This window comes from Dipodascopsis tothii (genome assembly GCF_038497935.1).
Source record: "Dipodascopsis tothii strain CBS 759.85 unplaced genomic scaffold V1510scaffold_37, whole genome shotgun sequence".
NCBI lineage: Eukaryota > Fungi > Ascomycota > Lipomycetes > Lipomycetales > Lipomycetaceae > Neoaidaea > Neoaidaea tothii.
The window spans coordinates 8-17,481 of NW_027118021.1; the positions used below are offsets into that span (position 1 = coordinate 8).

General features: G+C 65.4%; 5 protein-coding genes and 1 non-coding gene across 6 annotated transcripts; 2 read left to right on the forward strand and 4 right to left on the reverse strand.

The window, feature by feature from the left end:
- Positions 1–461: 461 nt before the first annotated feature.
- On the forward strand, positions 462–3,671 carry V1510DRAFT_404859 (Metalloenzyme, LuxS/M16 peptidase-like protein; the record flags this gene model as incomplete). Its single annotated transcript, XM_066932289.1, has 4 exons — positions 462–897; positions 929–1,147; positions 1,178–2,138; positions 2,168–3,671. 4 exons carry the CDS (start codon positions 462–464, stop codon positions 3,669–3,671), a joined length of 3,120 nt encoding a protein of 1,039 aa, XP_066786941.1.
- A 576-nt stretch (positions 3,672–4,247) lies between these two features.
- Positions 4,248–4,332, reverse strand: V1510DRAFT_t247. Its single transcript has one exon. It is a non-coding gene; the product is annotated as a tRNA-Gln (tRNA).
- A 226-nt stretch (positions 4,333–4,558) lies between these two features.
- Positions 4,559–6,996, reverse strand: V1510DRAFT_422497 (heat shock protein 70 family). Its single transcript, XM_066934796.1, has 2 exons — positions 6,862–6,996; positions 4,559–6,689 (listed from the first exon to the last, which is right to left on the reverse strand). The coding sequence occupies exons 1-2, from the start codon at positions 6,876–6,878 to the stop codon at positions 4,760–4,762; spliced, it is 1,947 nt and encodes a 648-aa protein (XP_066786942.1). The 5' UTR covers positions 6,879–6,996; the 3' UTR covers positions 4,559–4,759.
- Positions 6,997–7,665: 669 nt separating this feature from the next.
- Positions 7,666–10,341, reverse strand: V1510DRAFT_439558 (uncharacterized protein; the record flags this gene model as incomplete). Its single annotated transcript, XM_066935604.1, has 2 exons — positions 7,666–9,868; positions 9,903–10,341. 2 exons carry the CDS (start codon positions 10,339–10,341, stop codon positions 7,866–7,868), a joined length of 2,442 nt encoding a protein of 813 aa, XP_066786943.1. The 3' UTR covers positions 7,666–7,865.
- Positions 10,342–10,829: 488 nt separating this feature from the next.
- On the forward strand, positions 10,830–12,334 carry V1510DRAFT_408310 (uncharacterized protein; the record flags this gene model as incomplete). The annotated part of the gene is made up of 3 exons (XM_066932444.1): positions 10,830–11,005; positions 11,121–11,148; positions 11,183–12,334. The coding sequence occupies 3 exons, from the start codon at positions 10,830–10,832 to the stop codon at positions 12,332–12,334; spliced, it is 1,356 nt and encodes a 451-aa protein (XP_066786944.1).
- Positions 12,335–13,341: 1,007 nt separating this feature from the next.
- On the reverse strand, positions 13,342–14,703 carry V1510DRAFT_369849 (RNA-binding post-transcriptional regulator cip2; the record flags this gene model as incomplete). Its single annotated transcript, XM_066931406.1, has 2 exons — positions 13,342–14,264; positions 14,337–14,703. 2 exons carry the CDS (start codon positions 14,701–14,703, stop codon positions 13,342–13,344), a joined length of 1,290 nt encoding a protein of 429 aa, XP_066786945.1.
- Between the last annotated feature and the right edge of the window lie 2,771 nt (positions 14,704–17,474).

A 17,474-nucleotide genomic window follows, 5' to 3' on the forward strand; every position in this document is an offset into this window, starting at 1 on the left:
GGCGCCGCAGGGCGTGCGCCGGCCGCCGCACCGTGGGCGCCCCACTCCCCGCCCCGCCCCTGGCCCACCCGGGCCGGCGGCCGCCGGAGGCTCACCAACACGTTACGAGCCTCCGGCGGCGACTCCGTCGAGGGTGCGCCCTGCGGGCGGCCGCGGGCGCCGCACGGCGTGCGGCTTAGTCAGCGCCAGGTGGCCTCCGCCGATCCGGCACCCCAACAACATTTCGTGCGGCTGCAGCAGGTATCAATAGCACGGCGACCTGGATGGTCCTCAGATTTGCCCGGGTGGTGTCGTCTAAACCGCGTTTATATTGGGCTACGACCGCTACGGTAGCGTCCTCGCTCTCGTACTTATTTCTGCCCGCCGGCAGCTGGACTCTGTCTGCACGATCGCCGTTAGGCTCGGTTTCGCGGACGCAAAGACCGCATCAAGCGCATAGCTCGACATTGGCGTCGCCAGCAATGGCGTCCTTCCGCGTGGTGGCCTCGGCCATCGAGAAGCCCGAGCTCGACGACCGCGAGTACCGGGTGATTGAGCTCGGCAACAAGCTCGAGGCGCTGCTGATCCACGACCCCACGACGGACAAGGCGTCGGCCGCGCTGGACGTGAACGTGGGCAGCTTCGCGGACCCCGACGAGCTGGCCGGGCTGGCGCACTTCTGCGAGCACCTGCTGTTCATGGGCACGCGCAAGTACCCGCGCGAGAACGAGTACAGCGTGTACCTGGCGGAGCACTCGGGGTACTCGAACGCGTACACGAGCGGCGAGCACACGAACTACTACTTCGAGGTCGGGCAGGAGCACCTGGCGGGCGCGCTGGACCGGTTCGCGCAGTTCTTCATCGCGCCGCTGTTCCTGGAGGAGTGCAAGGACCGCGAGCTGCGCGCGGTGGACTCGGGTAGGTGCTGCGGCGGGCGCGCTGACGACAGAAAACAAGAAGAACCTGCAGTCGGACGTCTGGCGGCTGTACCAGCTGGAGCGGTCGATGGCGAACCCGGCGCACCCGTACGCCAAGTTCTCGACGGGCAACCTGGAGACGCTGCGGGACGGGCCCGAGGCCAAGGGCATCGACGTGCGGGCGGAGCTGCTCAAGTTCCACGCCAAGTACTACTCGGCCAACGTGATGAAGCTGGTCGTGCTGGGCCGCGGTACGTAGCGGGGGGGCGCGCTGACGCCAGAATCGCTGGACGAGCTGCAGGCGATGGCCGTGGAGATGTTCTCGGCGGTGGCCAACTCGGACGCGCCGCTGCCGGCGTACGCGGCGGCGCCGTTCACGCCGGCGCAGCTGCTGCAGGTGGTCTACGCCAAGCCGGTGATGGACTCGCGCACGCTGCAGCTGTCGTTTCCGTTCCCGGACACGCGCGCGCACTACGACACGCGGCCGGCGCGGTACTTTTCGAACCTGGTGGGCCACGAGGGCCCGGGCTCGATCCTGAGCTACCTGCGCGCGCGCGCGTGGGCGACCGGGCTGTCGGCGAGCGAGTCGCCGATCGCCGTGGGCGCGTCGCTGTTCCGCGTCCACATCTCGCTGACCGAGGACGGCCTGCGGCACTACCGCGACGTCGTGGTGGCCGTGTTCCAGTACCTGCGCATGCTGCGCGAGACGCCCAGCCAGGAGTGGCTCTTCCGCGAGCTGCAGGACGTGGCGGCCATGGCGTTCCGCTTCCGCCAGAAGGACGGCGCGTCGTCGACGACGAGCAGCCTGGCGGCGTCGATGCGCTTCGGGCTGCCGCGGGACCGCGTGCTGTCGGCGCGCGAGCTGATGCCGGTGTACGACGCGGCGCTGATCGACGCGTGCGCGCAGCACCTGTCGGACCGGGCGTTCAACGTCGACATCGTGTCGCAGGACTTCCCGGGCACGTGGGACCAGACCGAGCGGTGGTACGGCACCGAGTACCGCGTCGAGCCCGTGGACGACGCGCTGCTGGCGGCGATCCGCGCCGCGCCCGCGGTGGACGCGCTGCGGCTGCCCGACCCGAACGACTTCATCGCGACCGACTTCGCCGTCGCCAAGCGGCCGGTCGACCGGCCGGCGTCCGCGCCCGCGCTCCTCCGCAGCGACAAGGCCGCCCGGCTCTGGTACAAGAAGGACGACTCCTTCTGGGTCCCCGAGGGCTTCGTGCGGATCTACATCAACAAGTAAGTCGGCCGCGGGCCCGCTGACCCAGCCCGCTGCTCACGGCCACGCCCGAGAACGCCGTCAAGACCGAGCTCTACCGGGACCTCCTGGTCGAGTACGTCTCGGAGGTGCTCTACGCCGCCGTCATCGCCGAGCTCAGCTACGCCATCAACGTCACGCGCGACGGCCTCTCCATCAAGGTCTCCGGCTACGTCCACAAGCTCGGCGTCCTGCTCGAGCAGCTGCTGATCAAGATCGCCGGGTTCCGGCCCACCGAGGCCAAGTTCGACGTCGTCAAGGACGCGCTCGCCAAGGAGTACAAGAACACGGGCTACAACGTCGTCTACCAGCAGATCACGCCGCTGCTGCGGTCGCTGACCAACGACCGCATCGTGCTCTGGCCCGAGCGGCTCGCCGCGCTCGACTCGATCGGCTACGCCGACCTGATGGCGTTCGTGCCCGACATCCTGCGCCGGTTCAACTCCGAGACCCTCGTCGTCGGCAACTTCTCCAAGCAGGACGCGCTGCGCATGGCCGACCTCGTCAACGAGCACCTCAAGCACCAGCCGCTGCTGGCCTCGCAGGACGGCGTCACCAAGCGCTCGTTCGTCGTGCCCGAGGGCCGCGCCTTTGTCCACAAGCGCCCGCTCGCCGACCCCAAGAACCTCAACTCGTGCATCATCTACTACTGCCAGGTCTGCGACACCACCGACGTGCGCACGCGCGCCGCGCTGGCCGTGCTGTCCCAGATCGCCCACGAGCCCGCGTTCAACCAGCTGCGCACCAAGGAGCAGCTGGGCTACGTCGTCTTTGCGGGCACCGTCACCTTCTCGGTCAAGATGGGCTTCCGCACCATCATCCAGAGCGAGAAGACGACCGAGTACCTGGAGAAGCGCATCGACGCCTTCTACCGCAAGCTCGACGGCATGCTCGTCGACATGTCCGACGCCGACTTCAAGGCCCACGTCGACGCCGTGATCATCGACCGCACCGAGAAGCTCAAGAACCTGTCCGAGGAGTTCTACCGGTTCGACTTCCACCTGTCCTCGGGCTTCTACGAGTTCTCGCGCTACGAGCAGGACGCCCAGACCCTGCCCTCGGTCACGAAGCAGGACGTGCTGGACCTGTTCCGCACCTACGTGCACCCGGACTCGACCAAGCGGGCGAAGCTCGTTGCGGCCCTGCAGTCCCAGTGCGCGCCGAAGCTGCCGACGCTGGCCGAGTATCTCAAGCAGAACCTGGGCGAGTTCTGGAAGCAGAACAAGCTGCCGGACGCTGCCGAGCCGTCCGAGGCCGACCTGGCCGACGTGGCTGCGGCGGCGGACCCGGTCGGAGCGTTTGCGGCCCTTGTGGCGGCGCACGGCGCGGACGCGGCGGCTGCGGCCTCGACCTTTGCTGCCACCATGGTCGAATACGCGACGCCGCCGGTCGAGGACGAGTCGCTGGTCCAGATCGAGGACGTGGGCGAGTTCAAGGCGAGCCTGGAGCTGACGCGCGCGCCCCTGCCTGTCTGCGACCTGGCCACCTTTGCCGAGTCCGAGCCGAAGTTGTAGCTATAAAATAGAAAAATGTGTTGTGCTTTTGATTTGAGCCCTGAGCCGCACACTATGCGGCTCGCTGCCCTGCCCGGAGGGTAACTCCCCCGTCTACGAGAGCCGGCGGCGACTCCGTCGAGGGTGGCTGCCCTGCGGGCGAGTCAAAGACGTTCGAGCCGCACGATCTGCGGCTCATCCACTCTGCCCGACATGCTCGGCAGAGATTTCGCCACAGTACCCGCAGGCAGGCCGAGCGCGCAACTTCAACGGGCCCGTCGTCCAATGACGAGGAATGCCACACAGTGTACAACCAGGTCGCTCCTGAGCCGCACACTCTGCGGCTGGCCTGCCTCACGGAGGGTAACCCCCTGTCTACGAGCCTCCGGCGGCGACTCCGTCGAGGGTGGCTGCCCTGCGGGCAGGTCGAAAACGTTCGAGCCGAACGGTCTGCGGCTCGTCCACTCTGCTGAAATGCTCGGCGGACGGTTCGCCATAGTACCCGCAGGCAGGCCAAGCGCACAACCTCAACGGCACTTCGTCGAATAACGCAGAATGCCGCAGTGATACAACCAGGTCGCTCCGAATCAAAAAAACAGGTCCTACCCGGATTCGAACCGGGGTTAGCGGAAGACTCAATTAAATCAGAATCCGCTGTGATAACCGACTACACTATAGAACCAATTGTTATAGACCATCGACCGCAATGTCATAGTGAACTCTGCTGTGTAGGCTTCTAGAAAATACCAACCACACCACTAGATCAGAAAAAACCAAGCAGTCTCCTACCCCTGCGCTCAGCGGACTAGCGCAAGTTTGACCGCCATCGGACGCCGTCTTGCGCCTACGCCAGCGACCAGGTGCAACCACTCGAGTGCTTCCCAATTCGCATTTTGTGTGCTCAATTGTTTATGTAAAATAATTCATTTATATTGTTTTTCAGTTTCTTCTCAAAAAAGAGTACAATTACATTACAATCCCGAATTTTCCGTCTAGACAAAGACAAAACATGATAAAACCGTGAAATAGCTACGTATTAAAAAATCCTTTTCCAACTTATGTAACAGGCGACGTTCAATCGTCCAACGAAATGGCTATTCGGAATGCGTTTAGTCGACCTCCTCAACGGTCGGGCCGTCACCGCCGGCACCGGGGAAGCCGCCGGGCGCACCGCCGGGCGCACCGGGGAAGCCGCCAGGAGCAGCGCCGGGAGCACCACCCTCACCCGAGTAGAACTTGATCATGATCGGGTTGGCAATGCCCTCGAGCTCCTTCTGCTTGTCCGAGTACTCCTCGGTGGTCGCAGCCTGGCTGGAGTCGAGCCACTCGATGGTCTCGTCAATAGCCTTGGTGAGCTTCTCCTTCTCGTCGGCCTCAAGCTTCTCCTGGACCTTGTCCTCCGAGAGCGTGTTCTTGAGCGAGTAGGCGTACGACTCGAGACCGTTCTTAGCCGCAATGCGGGCAGCCTCCTTCTCGTCGTCCTCCTTGTACTTCTCGGCCTCGTTGACCATGCGCTCAATGTCCTCCTTCGAGAGACGGCCCTTGTCGTTGGTGATGGTGATCTTGTTGACCTTGCCGGTGCCCTTCTCGAGAGCAGAGACGTTCAGGATACCGTTGGCGTCAATGTCAAAGGTAACCTCGATCTGGGGCACACCACGGGGCGCGGGCGGGATACCAGTGAGCTCGAACTTGCCGAGCAGGTTGTTGTCCTTGGTGCGAGCACGCTCACCCTCAAAGACCTGGATGAGCACACCGGGCTGGTTGTCCGAGTAGGTCGAGAAGGTCTCCGACTTCTTGGTGGGGATAGTCGTGTTTCTCGGGATCAGCTTGGTCATGACACCACCGGCGGTCTCGATACCCATGGACAGGGGAGCAACGTCGAGCAGGAGCAGGTCCTGGGTCTTCGACGAAGTGTCACCCGACAGGATAGCGGCCTGGACGGCAGCACCGTAGGCAACAGCCTCGTCGGGGTTGATCGACTTGTTGGGCTCCTTGCCGTTGAAGTAGTCCGACACAAGGCGCTGGACCTTGGGGATACGGGTCGAACCGCCGACCAGGACAATCTCGTCGACCGACGACTTGTCGAGCTTGGCGTCGCGGAGGACCTTCTCGACGGGGTCGATGGTCGAGCGGAACAGGTCCTGGCAGAGCTCCTCGAAACGGGCACGGGTGATCGACGTGTAGAAGTCAATGCCCTCGAAGAGCGAGTCGATCTCGATCGACGTCTGGGTCGACGACGACAGAGTGCGCTTGGCACGCTCGCAAGCAGTGCGCAGACGACGCAGAGCACGCTGGTTGCTCGACAGGTCCTTCTTGTGCTTGCGCTTGAACTCGGTGACAAAGTGCGTCACGAGTCTGTTGTCAAAGTCCTCACCACCCAGGTGGGTGTCACCGGCAGTGGCCTTGACCTCGAAAATGCCCTCCTCGATCGAGAGGAGCGACACATCGAAGGTACCACCACCCAGGTCGAAAATGAGGACGTTGCGCTCGCCCTCGGCCTTCTTGTCAAGACCGTAGGCAATGGCGGCGGCCGTAGGCTCGTTGATGATACGCAGAACGTTCAGGCCAGCGATGAGACCAGCGTCCTTGGTGGCCTGGCGCTGCGAGTCGTTGAAGTAGGCGGGGACCGTGATGACGGCGTTGGTGACGCCGTTGCCGAGGAAGCCCTCAGCGGTCTCGCGCATCTTGATGAGGACCATCGACGAGATCTCCTCAGGGGTGAAGACCTTGGTCTCGCCCTTGAACTCGACCTGGATGACGGGCTTGCCACCCTTGTCGATGACACCGAAGGGGAAGTGCTTGATGTCACCCTGGACCTCGGCGTCGGTGAACTTGCGGCCGATCAGACGCTTGGCGTCAAAGACCGTGTTGGCCGGGTTCATGGCAGCCTGGTTCTTGGCGGCATCTCCGATCAGACGCTCAGAGTCGGTGAAAGCGACAAACGAGGGGGTGGTGCGGTTTCCCTGGTCGTTGGCGATGATCTCAACGCGGTCGTTCGAGAAGTGGGCAACGCACGAGTACGTGGTTCCAAGATCGATTCTAGTACGTTAGCAGTGTTCTGCTTGGTGCGGGCGCGTTTACGGCTGGCCGGGCGAGCCAATTGCCTGGGTCACTCTGGGCGGCGGCGCCTGTGCGCCGTGCACCCAATTGACCAGATCAGCCCAATCGCCGTCGGCCGTCGCAGATCGCGTCCTTGTTCGATGCAACTTACCCCACAGCTTTACTCATTGTGAATGTGTTTTAAGAGAAATGCAATTATTCTTTGTGATTGAAGAATGAATTCGTAGAAGAAATCTCTGAGGAAAGGAAGGATGTCCGGAGGTCTGATCAACTTTTATTTATCATTTTGTTGATTTGTTCTCGTTCTTTCCATAATGTTCCGTATGATTCCATATCATGACGTTAGCCTGCCCTAAGAGTGTGCAGGAAAAACCCTAAACCCAGAAGTTTCCACGCGAAGAACCATATCACGCATATACGTAATAAAGTTGTCTGCTAACAACCGCAGCCGGCCCGCGCTGGCAGCGTTATGCACGCTTCGTTCGCGCGCATTCGGCAGGGATCTAGTAAACATAGAAAGATCTATGGGACTCTATCGGCCTCTTAGTGGGTGGCTGCGATCGCCGCAGGGGTACCGCCGCGCTCGCTTGGCCACACCCGTACGCACCCAGGTCGACGCCGCGTCCTGCGGGCTCGCAGGCAGGCGGCCAATTGGCGGCGCGGCGGTCGGCCGGCCATCGCCGGAGGCCTACGAAACAAGAGAGCGCCGGGCATGTGGCCGCCAGATCCGGCGATTCCGGGCGCGACACCCGTAGAGACCGACGCACGCTGCCACGGATATTGCCGGACGGGGGTATACAGGCCGGCCTGCCTCGGACGGACCCGAATGCGGGCCAGCCTGCCGGTACGGTGTGGCTAGTGGACTGTCCAGTAGGATCTGGAACATTAAAGCATGTTCTCCCACTTTCCTTGTGCAACGCGCGTGTCACATGCACAGCGGACGGGGCGAATAGTGGCCGGGCCAGTGGCGTGCCTGAGCCTGCGCCGCAGCTCGCGAGTGCTGTCCAGTGGCTACGCGGTGGCGTGGTGGCGGTGCCTGTCGTACGACTGCGCACAGTCCACTAGCCCCTGACTGGCGCGCGGTGGCGTCGTCGCGTGTCACGCCCAATCGTGTTCGATAACGTACAACCGGATCACAGCCGCACGTCGTGCGGCTCACTCCGCCTCTCCCGCCGCCCCGGTCTCCCCGTCGTCGTCGCTGGCGCTGCCGCCGTCGTCGTCGTCCGTCGCCCCCGCGTCGCTCCCCACCGTCGCTCGCAGCGCGCCCTCGTCCGGCGCCCGCAGGTACTTCATGCACGTGTAGAAGCAGATCGGCTCGATCACGCCGCTGTCCACCAGATTCAGGCAGTGCTTCCAGAACTCGGTCAGCAGCGCCCGGTCGCGCAGCTCCTCCTTGTGCTTGCGGCAGAACCGGAAGATCGAGTCCGTCACGAGGCGGTACGACGCCGGGCGCTCGTCGAAGATGTGCGCGTCCCACAGCTTGATGAACCGCTTCTCCGTCGCCGACACGTCCTCAAAGTCGTCGATCGTCTCGTTGTGGCGCGCCAGCAGCCACGTCTCGTCGACGTCGTCCTCGGACTCGGACAGCTCCTCGCCGGGAAACACGCGGCGCTTGGACTTTGTTCGGTACAGCTCGACCTCAACCGGCGGCGCAATCGTCCGCCGCTTGAGCCGCGGAAACAGCTCCGGCACGGTCTCCGGGTTGTCGTACATCCGCTGGGTGCTCATGAGCAGCTTGTGCTTGCGCCACTCGCGCAGCTCGTCGTCGCTGCTCTCGTGCGCGCTGTAGTACTCGTCGTCGAAGCTGTCGCTGTTGCTGACGTCGCCGTCGCCGCCGTCGTCGTGGCTGTGGCCGCGGCGTTTGCGCCCGCGCGGCGCCGGCTGCCGCGCACCCTCGACGACGACGCCCAGCATCTCCGAGCCGAGCTGGAGCCACGACACGTCGCCGCACAGGAACGCGTTCAGGTTGAACTTGGCACTGAACGGCCGGCACCACTCGAACTCGCGCATGTCCGGCTGGCGCGCGCCGATCCGCTCGTACACGTACTCGCTGGCCAGACTGACGTAGACGTCCATGAGCATGCGCTTGCGGAGCTCGACCCGGAACGTGAACAGCTCGTGCGACGTCACAAAGTGGAAGTGCAGGCGCTCGAACGTCCCGAAGTTGCGCGAGTTGCACCACGGACACTGGAACCCGGCCAGTGTGAACGTCTTGCAGTCCGAGCCGACGGTGAAGTGGTACCGGGCCTCCACCTTGTCGGCCTCGTACCGCGGCACGACGTACGCCTCCTCGGAGGGCTTGCGGGAGCTGGCCCAGTCGTCGCCGGCCTCGGCCTCGGCCGCGGACGTGGCCCCGGCCGGCTCGGCCGGCTCGGCCGAGCCGGCCGGCGCAGCCAGCGCGGCCGGCGACTCTGTTCGCGGGCTCGGCGCTCGTGCCACCGGCTCGCGCTGCAGCCCGGGGATCCCCCAGCCCAGGTCGAGCTGGAGCCCGGTCTGCGCGGCCTCGGCCTCGTGCCGGACGCCGTCCGCGTGCAGGTACAGCGGCAGCGGGCTGTCGGCCGCGCGCAGGCAGTCGGCCAGCGACAGCTCGACCTCGCCGCGCAGGTCGTAGACCGTGTCGGGGGCCGGCGTGGCGCCGGCCTCGGTCGTCGGCGTCTTTGGCTTGGGCCGGTGCTTTGTCCGGCCCTTCCGCCGCGGCGAGTGGCGCATCTTCTGGAGCGCCAGCGGCGAGATCGGCGAGCCCAGCCGGGCCAGGCCCGGGCTCGCGCCCATCGGGCTCGTCCGGCTCATCGGGCTGGCCGTGACCGACGTCGGCTCGGGCCGAAACGGCCACGACAGATGCCGGCCCGACCGCCGCAGCACAAACACCAGTGCGTACTCGTCCGCGCTCTCGCCCACCCGGAACTCGTTGTAGTCCGAGTCCTGCAGAAAGTCGCTCAGCTTGAGGTAGAACGGCTCGTCCATGGCCACCAAAGCGTCGCTGTCGCCCCCCGGCGTCGCCGGCCGCGAGTCCGCTGCCGTCGGCAGCAGCGTGCACACGTTGCTGCACTTGTACAGCAGCACCGGCGCCCGCGCCTTGCGTCCGCCCGGCCGCCGGTACAGCTGCAGCTCGGCCCGGCACGTGGTCGGCCGAAGACTGTCGTGCGAGCTCCGGCTGTCTGCGGTCAGCGCCGCCGCCGCGCACACACTTACTCCTGAACGGCCGCTGCAGGCGCACGAGGCCCTTGAGCTCAATGCGCAGCACCGGCTGCGACAGCGCCGGCGCCAGCACGGCGCCCTCGGCCGCGGCCGGCGCGCTCGCGCCGCCCGCGCTCGCCGCCAGCCGCTCGCAGACGTCGTCCACGCGGACCGGCTTCCGGCGCCGGCGCTTGCGCCTCACCTCGCCCGTCGCCGCGCCCACCGCCGCCGCCGCCAGGGCGCGTCCGCCCCGCCGCGACCGTGCGCTGCCGCCGGCTGCCGCCGTCGACGTCGTCCGCAGCTGGTACTTGCCTGCGTCCGCAAACAGGTAGTCCAGGTTCCGCTCGAGAAAGACCGGCTGGCGGTACGTGTGCATGAACCGGTACAGCGTCGTGTTGCCCGTGTAGGCGTCCAGCGCCCGCGCGGGCCCGGCCGGCAGGTTGGTCGAGTCCATCGCAGTCCGCGCCGCAGGGCTGCAGTCTGCGTCAGCGCCGCGCCGGCCGCACGTACCTCTAGCCTGGTCTGTCGTCGGCCTCGTCGCGTGTGGTCGCGCCCTTGTCGCGCCGTCTCGCACGCGTGGAAAGACCGTTGCGTGTCGGCCGGTGACTCGCTCGCGACGTGCACTCCAGACCGCCGCCACAACGCCGCTGTGTTTGGCGTCTCTGCCCCAACAGTCACGCTCCGCGCGGCATACGAATTATTCCCTCGTGACAGCGTGCCGTTTATGCCCCAAACGCCACACCAAAATAAAGCCACACTCCTTAGTGTTTTTTTCTGTCAAACACCTTCCATCGAAATATTTTCTCCCCGCACTTTCCAGGTCCTGTAGAGACAATTGGAAGGTGAGACTGGCCCCGCCGCAGGATCTGTGGGCGAGCTGACGGCAGGCAGAATTTAAGTGAAGTTTGTCGACTCGAACGTTGCAAAAGCCTTCTGGAAAGAATGTCGTCGCTACCACCCATTGAGGCTCCCGCCAAAAAGACCCGCGCCCGCAAGCGCCAGACCAAGGCCGCGGCAGAGGATCCGGACGTCTCGGAGACGTCGGGCGCTCCCGATGAGGCGGCCGGCGGGTCGGAGACGGGCGAGAGCAAGAACTCGTACATCGAGCTCGTGCAGAAGTGAGTAATGTTCTGGCGGATTCTGTGGCACGCGACAGCGGCGGCGCGGGCCGGCAGCGGCCCGGCGCGGCCCGCAGCGCGGCGCGCAGGGGCACGGACGGGGCTGACGACGCAGACGCATCCGCAACCTGCAGAAGCGCAAGGTAGGCAGCCGTGTGGCCGGCGCTGACGTGACAGCAAAAGCTGGACAAGTACGAGCAGCAGGCGGCGTCGCCGGAGGCCGAGCGCCTGAACGCGGACCAATTGGCCGCACTCAAGGCCAAGGACCAGGTCGACTACCCGCTGAAGGAGCTGGACGAGCTGGCGAAGGCGTTCCGCGGCTTTGAGGCCGAGGAGAAGAAGGCGGCGGCGGCGGCGGCCAGGGCGGCGGCGGCGACGGCCAAGACGACGGCGGCCGACGCGGACCGCCGCGTGGCGGCCGCCCGCCTGGAGGGCTTCCAGGAGGGCATCGACCGCGTGCGCATCCTGGTCAAGTTCCTGCATGTGGCGAGCTGGAAGCGCCAGAACGGCGGATCGACCGACCCGGTCGTGCTTGCCGAGAACGCTGCGTTCGAGACGCTGCTCGGCCTGGTGTACATGGGCGACGAGACGTCCGTGGAGGCCGTCGAGAAGCTGGCGACGGGCTCGGACGAGGCCGTGGACCCGAGTGCGGCCATTGCCACGCCGTTCACGCGCATCCAGCAGCAGTCGCTGTCGCTGGACGACCTCTACAAGAGCTACGCGGCCGCAGACGAGGACGAGCCCGAGCCGGAGGCCGAGCCCGAGCCTGCGCCGGAGGCCGAGCCGGCCGCGGTCGAGGACGCCATCGCCGAGACCGTGCGCGTGCCCAGCGGCGGCATCAGCTTCCTCAACGAGAGCGAGATCGCGGCCGAGCCCGCGCCGGCGGCGGCCGAGCCCGCGCCCGAGCCCGCGTCCGAGCCCGCCGCCGCGCCCGAGCCCGCCGACGAGCCCGCGCCCGAGCCCGCCGCCGCGCCCGTCGAGCCCAGCCAGCAGGAGAACGCGCCCGAGAAGTTCGCCAAGGACGCCCCCAAGAAGCGTCCGTTCAAGAAGGCCGCGCCGCTGGCCGAGCAGGCCAACGGCACCGACGCGGCCAAGGACGGCAAGCCCCGGTTCAACCGCAACCGCCCCAGCCCGGCCGCGGCCAAGGACGGCCCCGCCGCGGCCGACGGCAAGCGCGGCCCCCGCCCGTTCTACCGCAACCGTCCCGGCAAGCCCACGGACAAGCCCGCCGCAGACGCCGCGGCCACCAACGGCGCCCCCCGCCGCCCCCGCTCGCGTGGCAACCCCAACCAGACCGCATCCGCGCAGCCCAAGCCGGTCGCCGCCTAGGCTGGTCTCGGGCCGGCCTCCCGCTGGCAGGCTACCGGCTCCCGCCCTCGGGCTCTTATGACCTTACGTTCCAGCATCCCCCGCCCGGCCTCCATCCGCTCACCATAGAGCGTATGTCTGGCTCCGGCGGCCACACCACCTGTATTTCATCCTAGACAAAAAGTTCCATCGACCCGAACGTTTCCCTGTCTTCCGCCGTCGATTTGTATCTCTAGATGTATTTGTTTCTCTTGCCGGTGTCCATCCACGCCGGCCTCGCACGACCGCTATCAGTCTGGTCTCAGCTACGTCGGACCATCGACGCATCAGATAGATCTAATAAATGAATTCGCCTACACCGGCCGCGGGCTCATCCGACATAAATTTCATTGCTTAAGCGCGTACATAGCAACCTACATACACCCTGCTTCACCGAATGCAAGACCACCCTCTGTTTTTGATTTTTCGTCCACCACAGGTCTCAAGCGTATATAAACTAACTAATTATTCCAAACACTATAGATATTATCCAGTCGTTACAAGTATGTCATAGTTCTCGTCAAAATCATCAGGACAGTCATTAAGGTAAAGTCAACCGAGTCCAACATAAAGGAGGAGTCATGGAGCATCGTGCGACCGGCCGAGGGAGCAACAGCAGCCGGGGCCGCTCCTCGGGCGGTCCAGGCAGCGTGCCCGGGGGCGGCCGGCAGGCCGACTGGAACGGCCGTGCCGGCGTGCCTGGTCATAGAATGTCGTTCGCCTCCGTCTCCGATCATGACCCACGTGAATCGTGCGCGCTGCTAGGGTAGTCGTGGTCCTCGTTGCCGAAATGCTTATAAAACAGAATACAGAAGCTGGTGAAGGTAAACAAATTGCCGAAACAGAAGAATAAATCAAAACCCGATAATATGTACAATGATATACGTCGACCAAAGTTCCTGGCACATATGCATGAGTCGTCTAGTTAATATGAATGCGAGCGCGGAGATATGAAAAGGAACACGATTATCGGAATCGGCAAGCGGCAACTACTCCACGATGATCTCCACTCCATGTTGGCCCAACGACTGCTCGCTGCGCGAGCTGCGCGACGGCAGCGTCCGCGAGTGCTCTGCCAGAAAGCCGCGGTCGCTGCCGTCGGGGCCGCGCGGCTGGCGCACCGGTTGCTGCTGTTGGCTGGACGGCGGCGACTGCGAAGCCTGCGACGACTGCGACGCCTGCGACTGGGCCGGGCCGGCGCCCGCAAACGACACCGACGACGCGCTGCCGTTGCTGCCCGTGCTGGTGCCGGTGTGGTTGTTCATCAGCATGCTGGTGCCCGAGATGGTCGCGTGCGTGAACGAGTCGATCAGGCTCGACGCGCCCGCCGGCAGGGCCGGATAGTTGCTGAACGCCGACTGCGAGCTCTGCATGTGGTGCGCGTGCGGCTGCACGGGCAGCTGCGGCGCCTGCTGGTTGTAGAATGCACTCAGCCGCGCCGACGACCGGATGTCCGCGAACGACTTGGTCCCCCGCAGCAGCTTGCTCGGCACCTGCGACCCGCTGTGGCCCAGCGTCGACGGCATGTCCAGCAGCGCCGATGCCGTTGACGACGCATGCACGGGAGACGGCGCCGCCAGCTTGGTCTGCTGGAACGACGCCGCGCTCGAGTTCGGGCGCGTGATCACCGTCTCGCGGTCCTCGCCCTCGTTGCGCATGTAGTACACCAGGCCCATGTTGTGCGCCAGAATGTGCACCACCCGGCGCTGGTTGCTGGTCAGGCCTCCGGCAAACACGAGCTCGTCGCGCGAGCGATCGTCGCGGAACAGCAGGATCTCCGAGTAGAAGTTGAGCGTGTCCGGGTCGTTCAGATCGAGCTCGACCGGAATCTTGAACTTGACCGGCGACGGCATCGACGCGAGTTGAGGATGCAGCGGCAACGCGGGCGGCGGCGGCGCCATTCCCGACGCGCCTTGCAGCGACATGCCGCCCATGCCGCCCGACGCCAACAGATTGCTCGACGAGTGCATGTGCATCAGATGACCCACCCGATGCTGCTCCTCCAGCTGGCCGCGACGTGACCGCTTCTCGCGCTCGATGCGCTCGCGCTCAGCCAGAGGAAGCATCTTCTTGTACTCGACACGCAGCTTGCGGCCCGCAATCTCGTGTCCGTTGAGGGCATTGATCACCATCGCGGTCTCGTCCGGCGTCGAGAAGTTGGCAAACGCCAGACCACGGAAAATGCCAGCATCGAAGTGGTAATTGAATGCATACGGGATGGCCAGGCCCATGCTCATCATGATGTCCAGCAGCTGCTCCTTCTTGATCGAGAACGGGATGTTTTTGATCACAATTGCCGTCGGAATCAGCTCGTCCTCGGCCGACGTCGACACTGACTGGTCGTTGCTCATGACCGTGTCCGACTTGGGCGGCGACAAGCTGCCGGGCGGCGAGTACGTCGAGGGAATGCCGAGCGGCTGTTGGCGCATCGAATTACCCGTCGGCGGACCCGACAGCGTGAAGGTAGTCGAGCCCATGGCCGACAAGGTGGCAGGCACGCCGCCACCGGGCATGCCCATGCCGCCCGTGGGCGAGAACTCGGCAGCCAGCGGCGTCGATGGGTCCAGCCAGGCTGGCGCAAACGACGACCGGATGTTGGACGTGGACGCGGACGCCGTCGGAACGCGCATGTTCGATCCCTGGAAGTTCATCCAGGTTGTGTCCGAGCCCAGCATGTACGTCCCGCGCGGCGTGGAAGGCGCAGTCTCGTAGCGTTGGCCCTCCATGCGGTTGTCCAGCCGGCCATCCAGCCGGCCATCGGCAGGATCCAGCCACTGCTGGCCAAACGCAGGACGCTCGGGAATGAATGTTTCGTGAAAGTCGTGGAATGCAGCAGGATCGGTCGTGGACGACGACGACGACGACGCCAGCGTGGACGCCGAGCTCAGGCTGTTGTTGCTCGTGTTCGCACTCGACGTTCCGGCCGACTTGGCCGCAGACGCGGTCGACCCCGCCGATGTGATGCTGGCCACGCTGGCCGGACTCGCGGTCGACACCGGCGACGGGCCGGCCGACGACGCGGCCACGCCAACGTTGTTGAACGTTTCGAAATGCCTCGACTGCGCTCTTCTGATGACCTGCGGTCGATTGCCGGCCGCATACGGCTGCTGTGGCGGCTGCATGTGGCTCGGATGATACTGGTGGAACTGCGACGGGGCGGGGCCAGAGGGAAAGAAGTCGGCGTTGAGCGACGCGAAAGGCGCGCCCGCCGAGCCGGCGTCGGCCGACTTCTGGAACGAGTAGTAGATATTGGACATGTGTGCGGCGCGATCTGCACGTTAGCAGGGTCCAGGATGCGTGCGGGCACAGGCGGCAGCACGATGGGACGCGAGCGGATGGATGACAGACGGCCGGACGCACACGGACCGGGGTGGAGGGTAAAGGAAGTAGAAAAAAAGCGGGTGGGTTTTGTTATGCACACATACCTCAAACTAGGTTTCGCCCTAGGACGGCCTATAACGAGCGGCAAACGGCGCGAGACGCGGCCACACGTGCAGGGCAAGGGACGCTGTCGCAGAAGCTGACAGCCCGGGGAGGTCTCCGCGACCACAGACGGCGGGGACGGGGCGACGCTCTAAATTTGTAGACGCGACAGACGCGGTGTAGACGCGGGATCCAAGCGCGCGGCCGATCGCAATTGAAGACACGCAGGCAGAGACCAGCACCAGGCTCTGCGGCGGTGGTCACAGGGTGCTCGGCAGCGGCAGGCAGCGGATCGGCTGGCAAAGGCCGGACGGCGGAGCAACGGCCGGACCTGGAGCGGACGCTACCAAACACGGACCAAAAACTGCCGAAACGGCACCTCAGCACAGGCGCAACGGGCGACGGACGGAGACGACGGCAGCAGCGACAACGGCGCTCTGGAAAACCACACGATGTGTCGGCACCACCTGGTGAGAGACTGTGGCAAGGTGGAAGAAACGAAGGGGAAGAAAAAAAGAGCGGGAAGACGAGGATATGGGCGAGCCGGCGGCCGCGGTCTGGCCTAGCTATGTTTGGCTGCTGGAATATGCACGCCGGGTCTAGGAGGGGGAAGGGGAGCGCAATAGGGAGAGAGTCTACGGTGCCGGCTAGGGCCTTGTGGTTTGTTTTGTTTACCTACCGCCACTGAGGCCGTGGCGTAGGACCGCGGCCGCGGCGGCGCCGACAGCAAGGCGGCGGGGGCCGAGCGTAGCCTGCGGCGCCGCCCGCCGGAGCGAGACAGCCGTGCCGGGCCCACAGGATGGCCGTCGGCGGAGCAGGGCCTGGCCGGGCGCGTCGGTCGTACACGACCGCCGGCCAACCGCCGACCGACAGCGGACGGCTGTAAGGCCGCCCGGGAGTGGTTGACGCCACGATCCATTTACCGCTGTGGAATGAAGTGTGGCGGTGTGGCGGGGTCGCATATTGGTAGACTGTGGCAGCCGCCCGCGGCGGCGTGCGGCGTGCTGCTGGCTCCGCGGCGGTGCGCCGGTGCGCGGACGCCGCAGTCTCCGCGGTGTCTATGTCTAGCTGTGGCGGTGCGTTGTTTGTTGCATACACTGGCATGTTTGTTGCATGAGCCGACCACTGGTGCGCGCGCGGTCGTGTGTGCTGCATGAGCGGCATGTTTGGTGCAGGCCATGGCGTGCCGTGGCGGTGGTGTGGCGTTGTCTACAGGGGATGCCGCGGCGGTTGGAGTCGGCGAGCCAGCCGGCCGCGGCCGCGGCCGCAGTGGTAGCGGCCGCGGTAGTGGCCGCAGCTCCAGCCGGCCGCCCAAGGACTCGGTAGAGTGCCGGTCGCCCTCGCCGCCGCGTTTGGTGGCCGACAGGTCCGCCGCGACAGCCGCCCGGGTCCGCTGGATTGGCTGCCGATCGCGCTCCGTGTGGGTGCCCGATCGCCGCCGGCGGACGGCCGCGGACCTGCCAAGAGCTGCCGCCCCGCTGCTGCGCGCTGATGCGGGCTCCCAGCGCACCGTCGCGCCCAGATGGCGTCAAGGCCGCCGGCCATCGGCCGTTCGGCGGGTCGTCTGGTGGCTGTGTGGCGATGTGGCGGTGCGGGCGACGACCTCCATGCAGACCGCCGCGTGCCGCGGCCGTGCGCTGCATGCCCGGCGACTGCATGTGGCTGTGCAGCGCTCGCGGGCGCCGATCTGGGGGCGCCA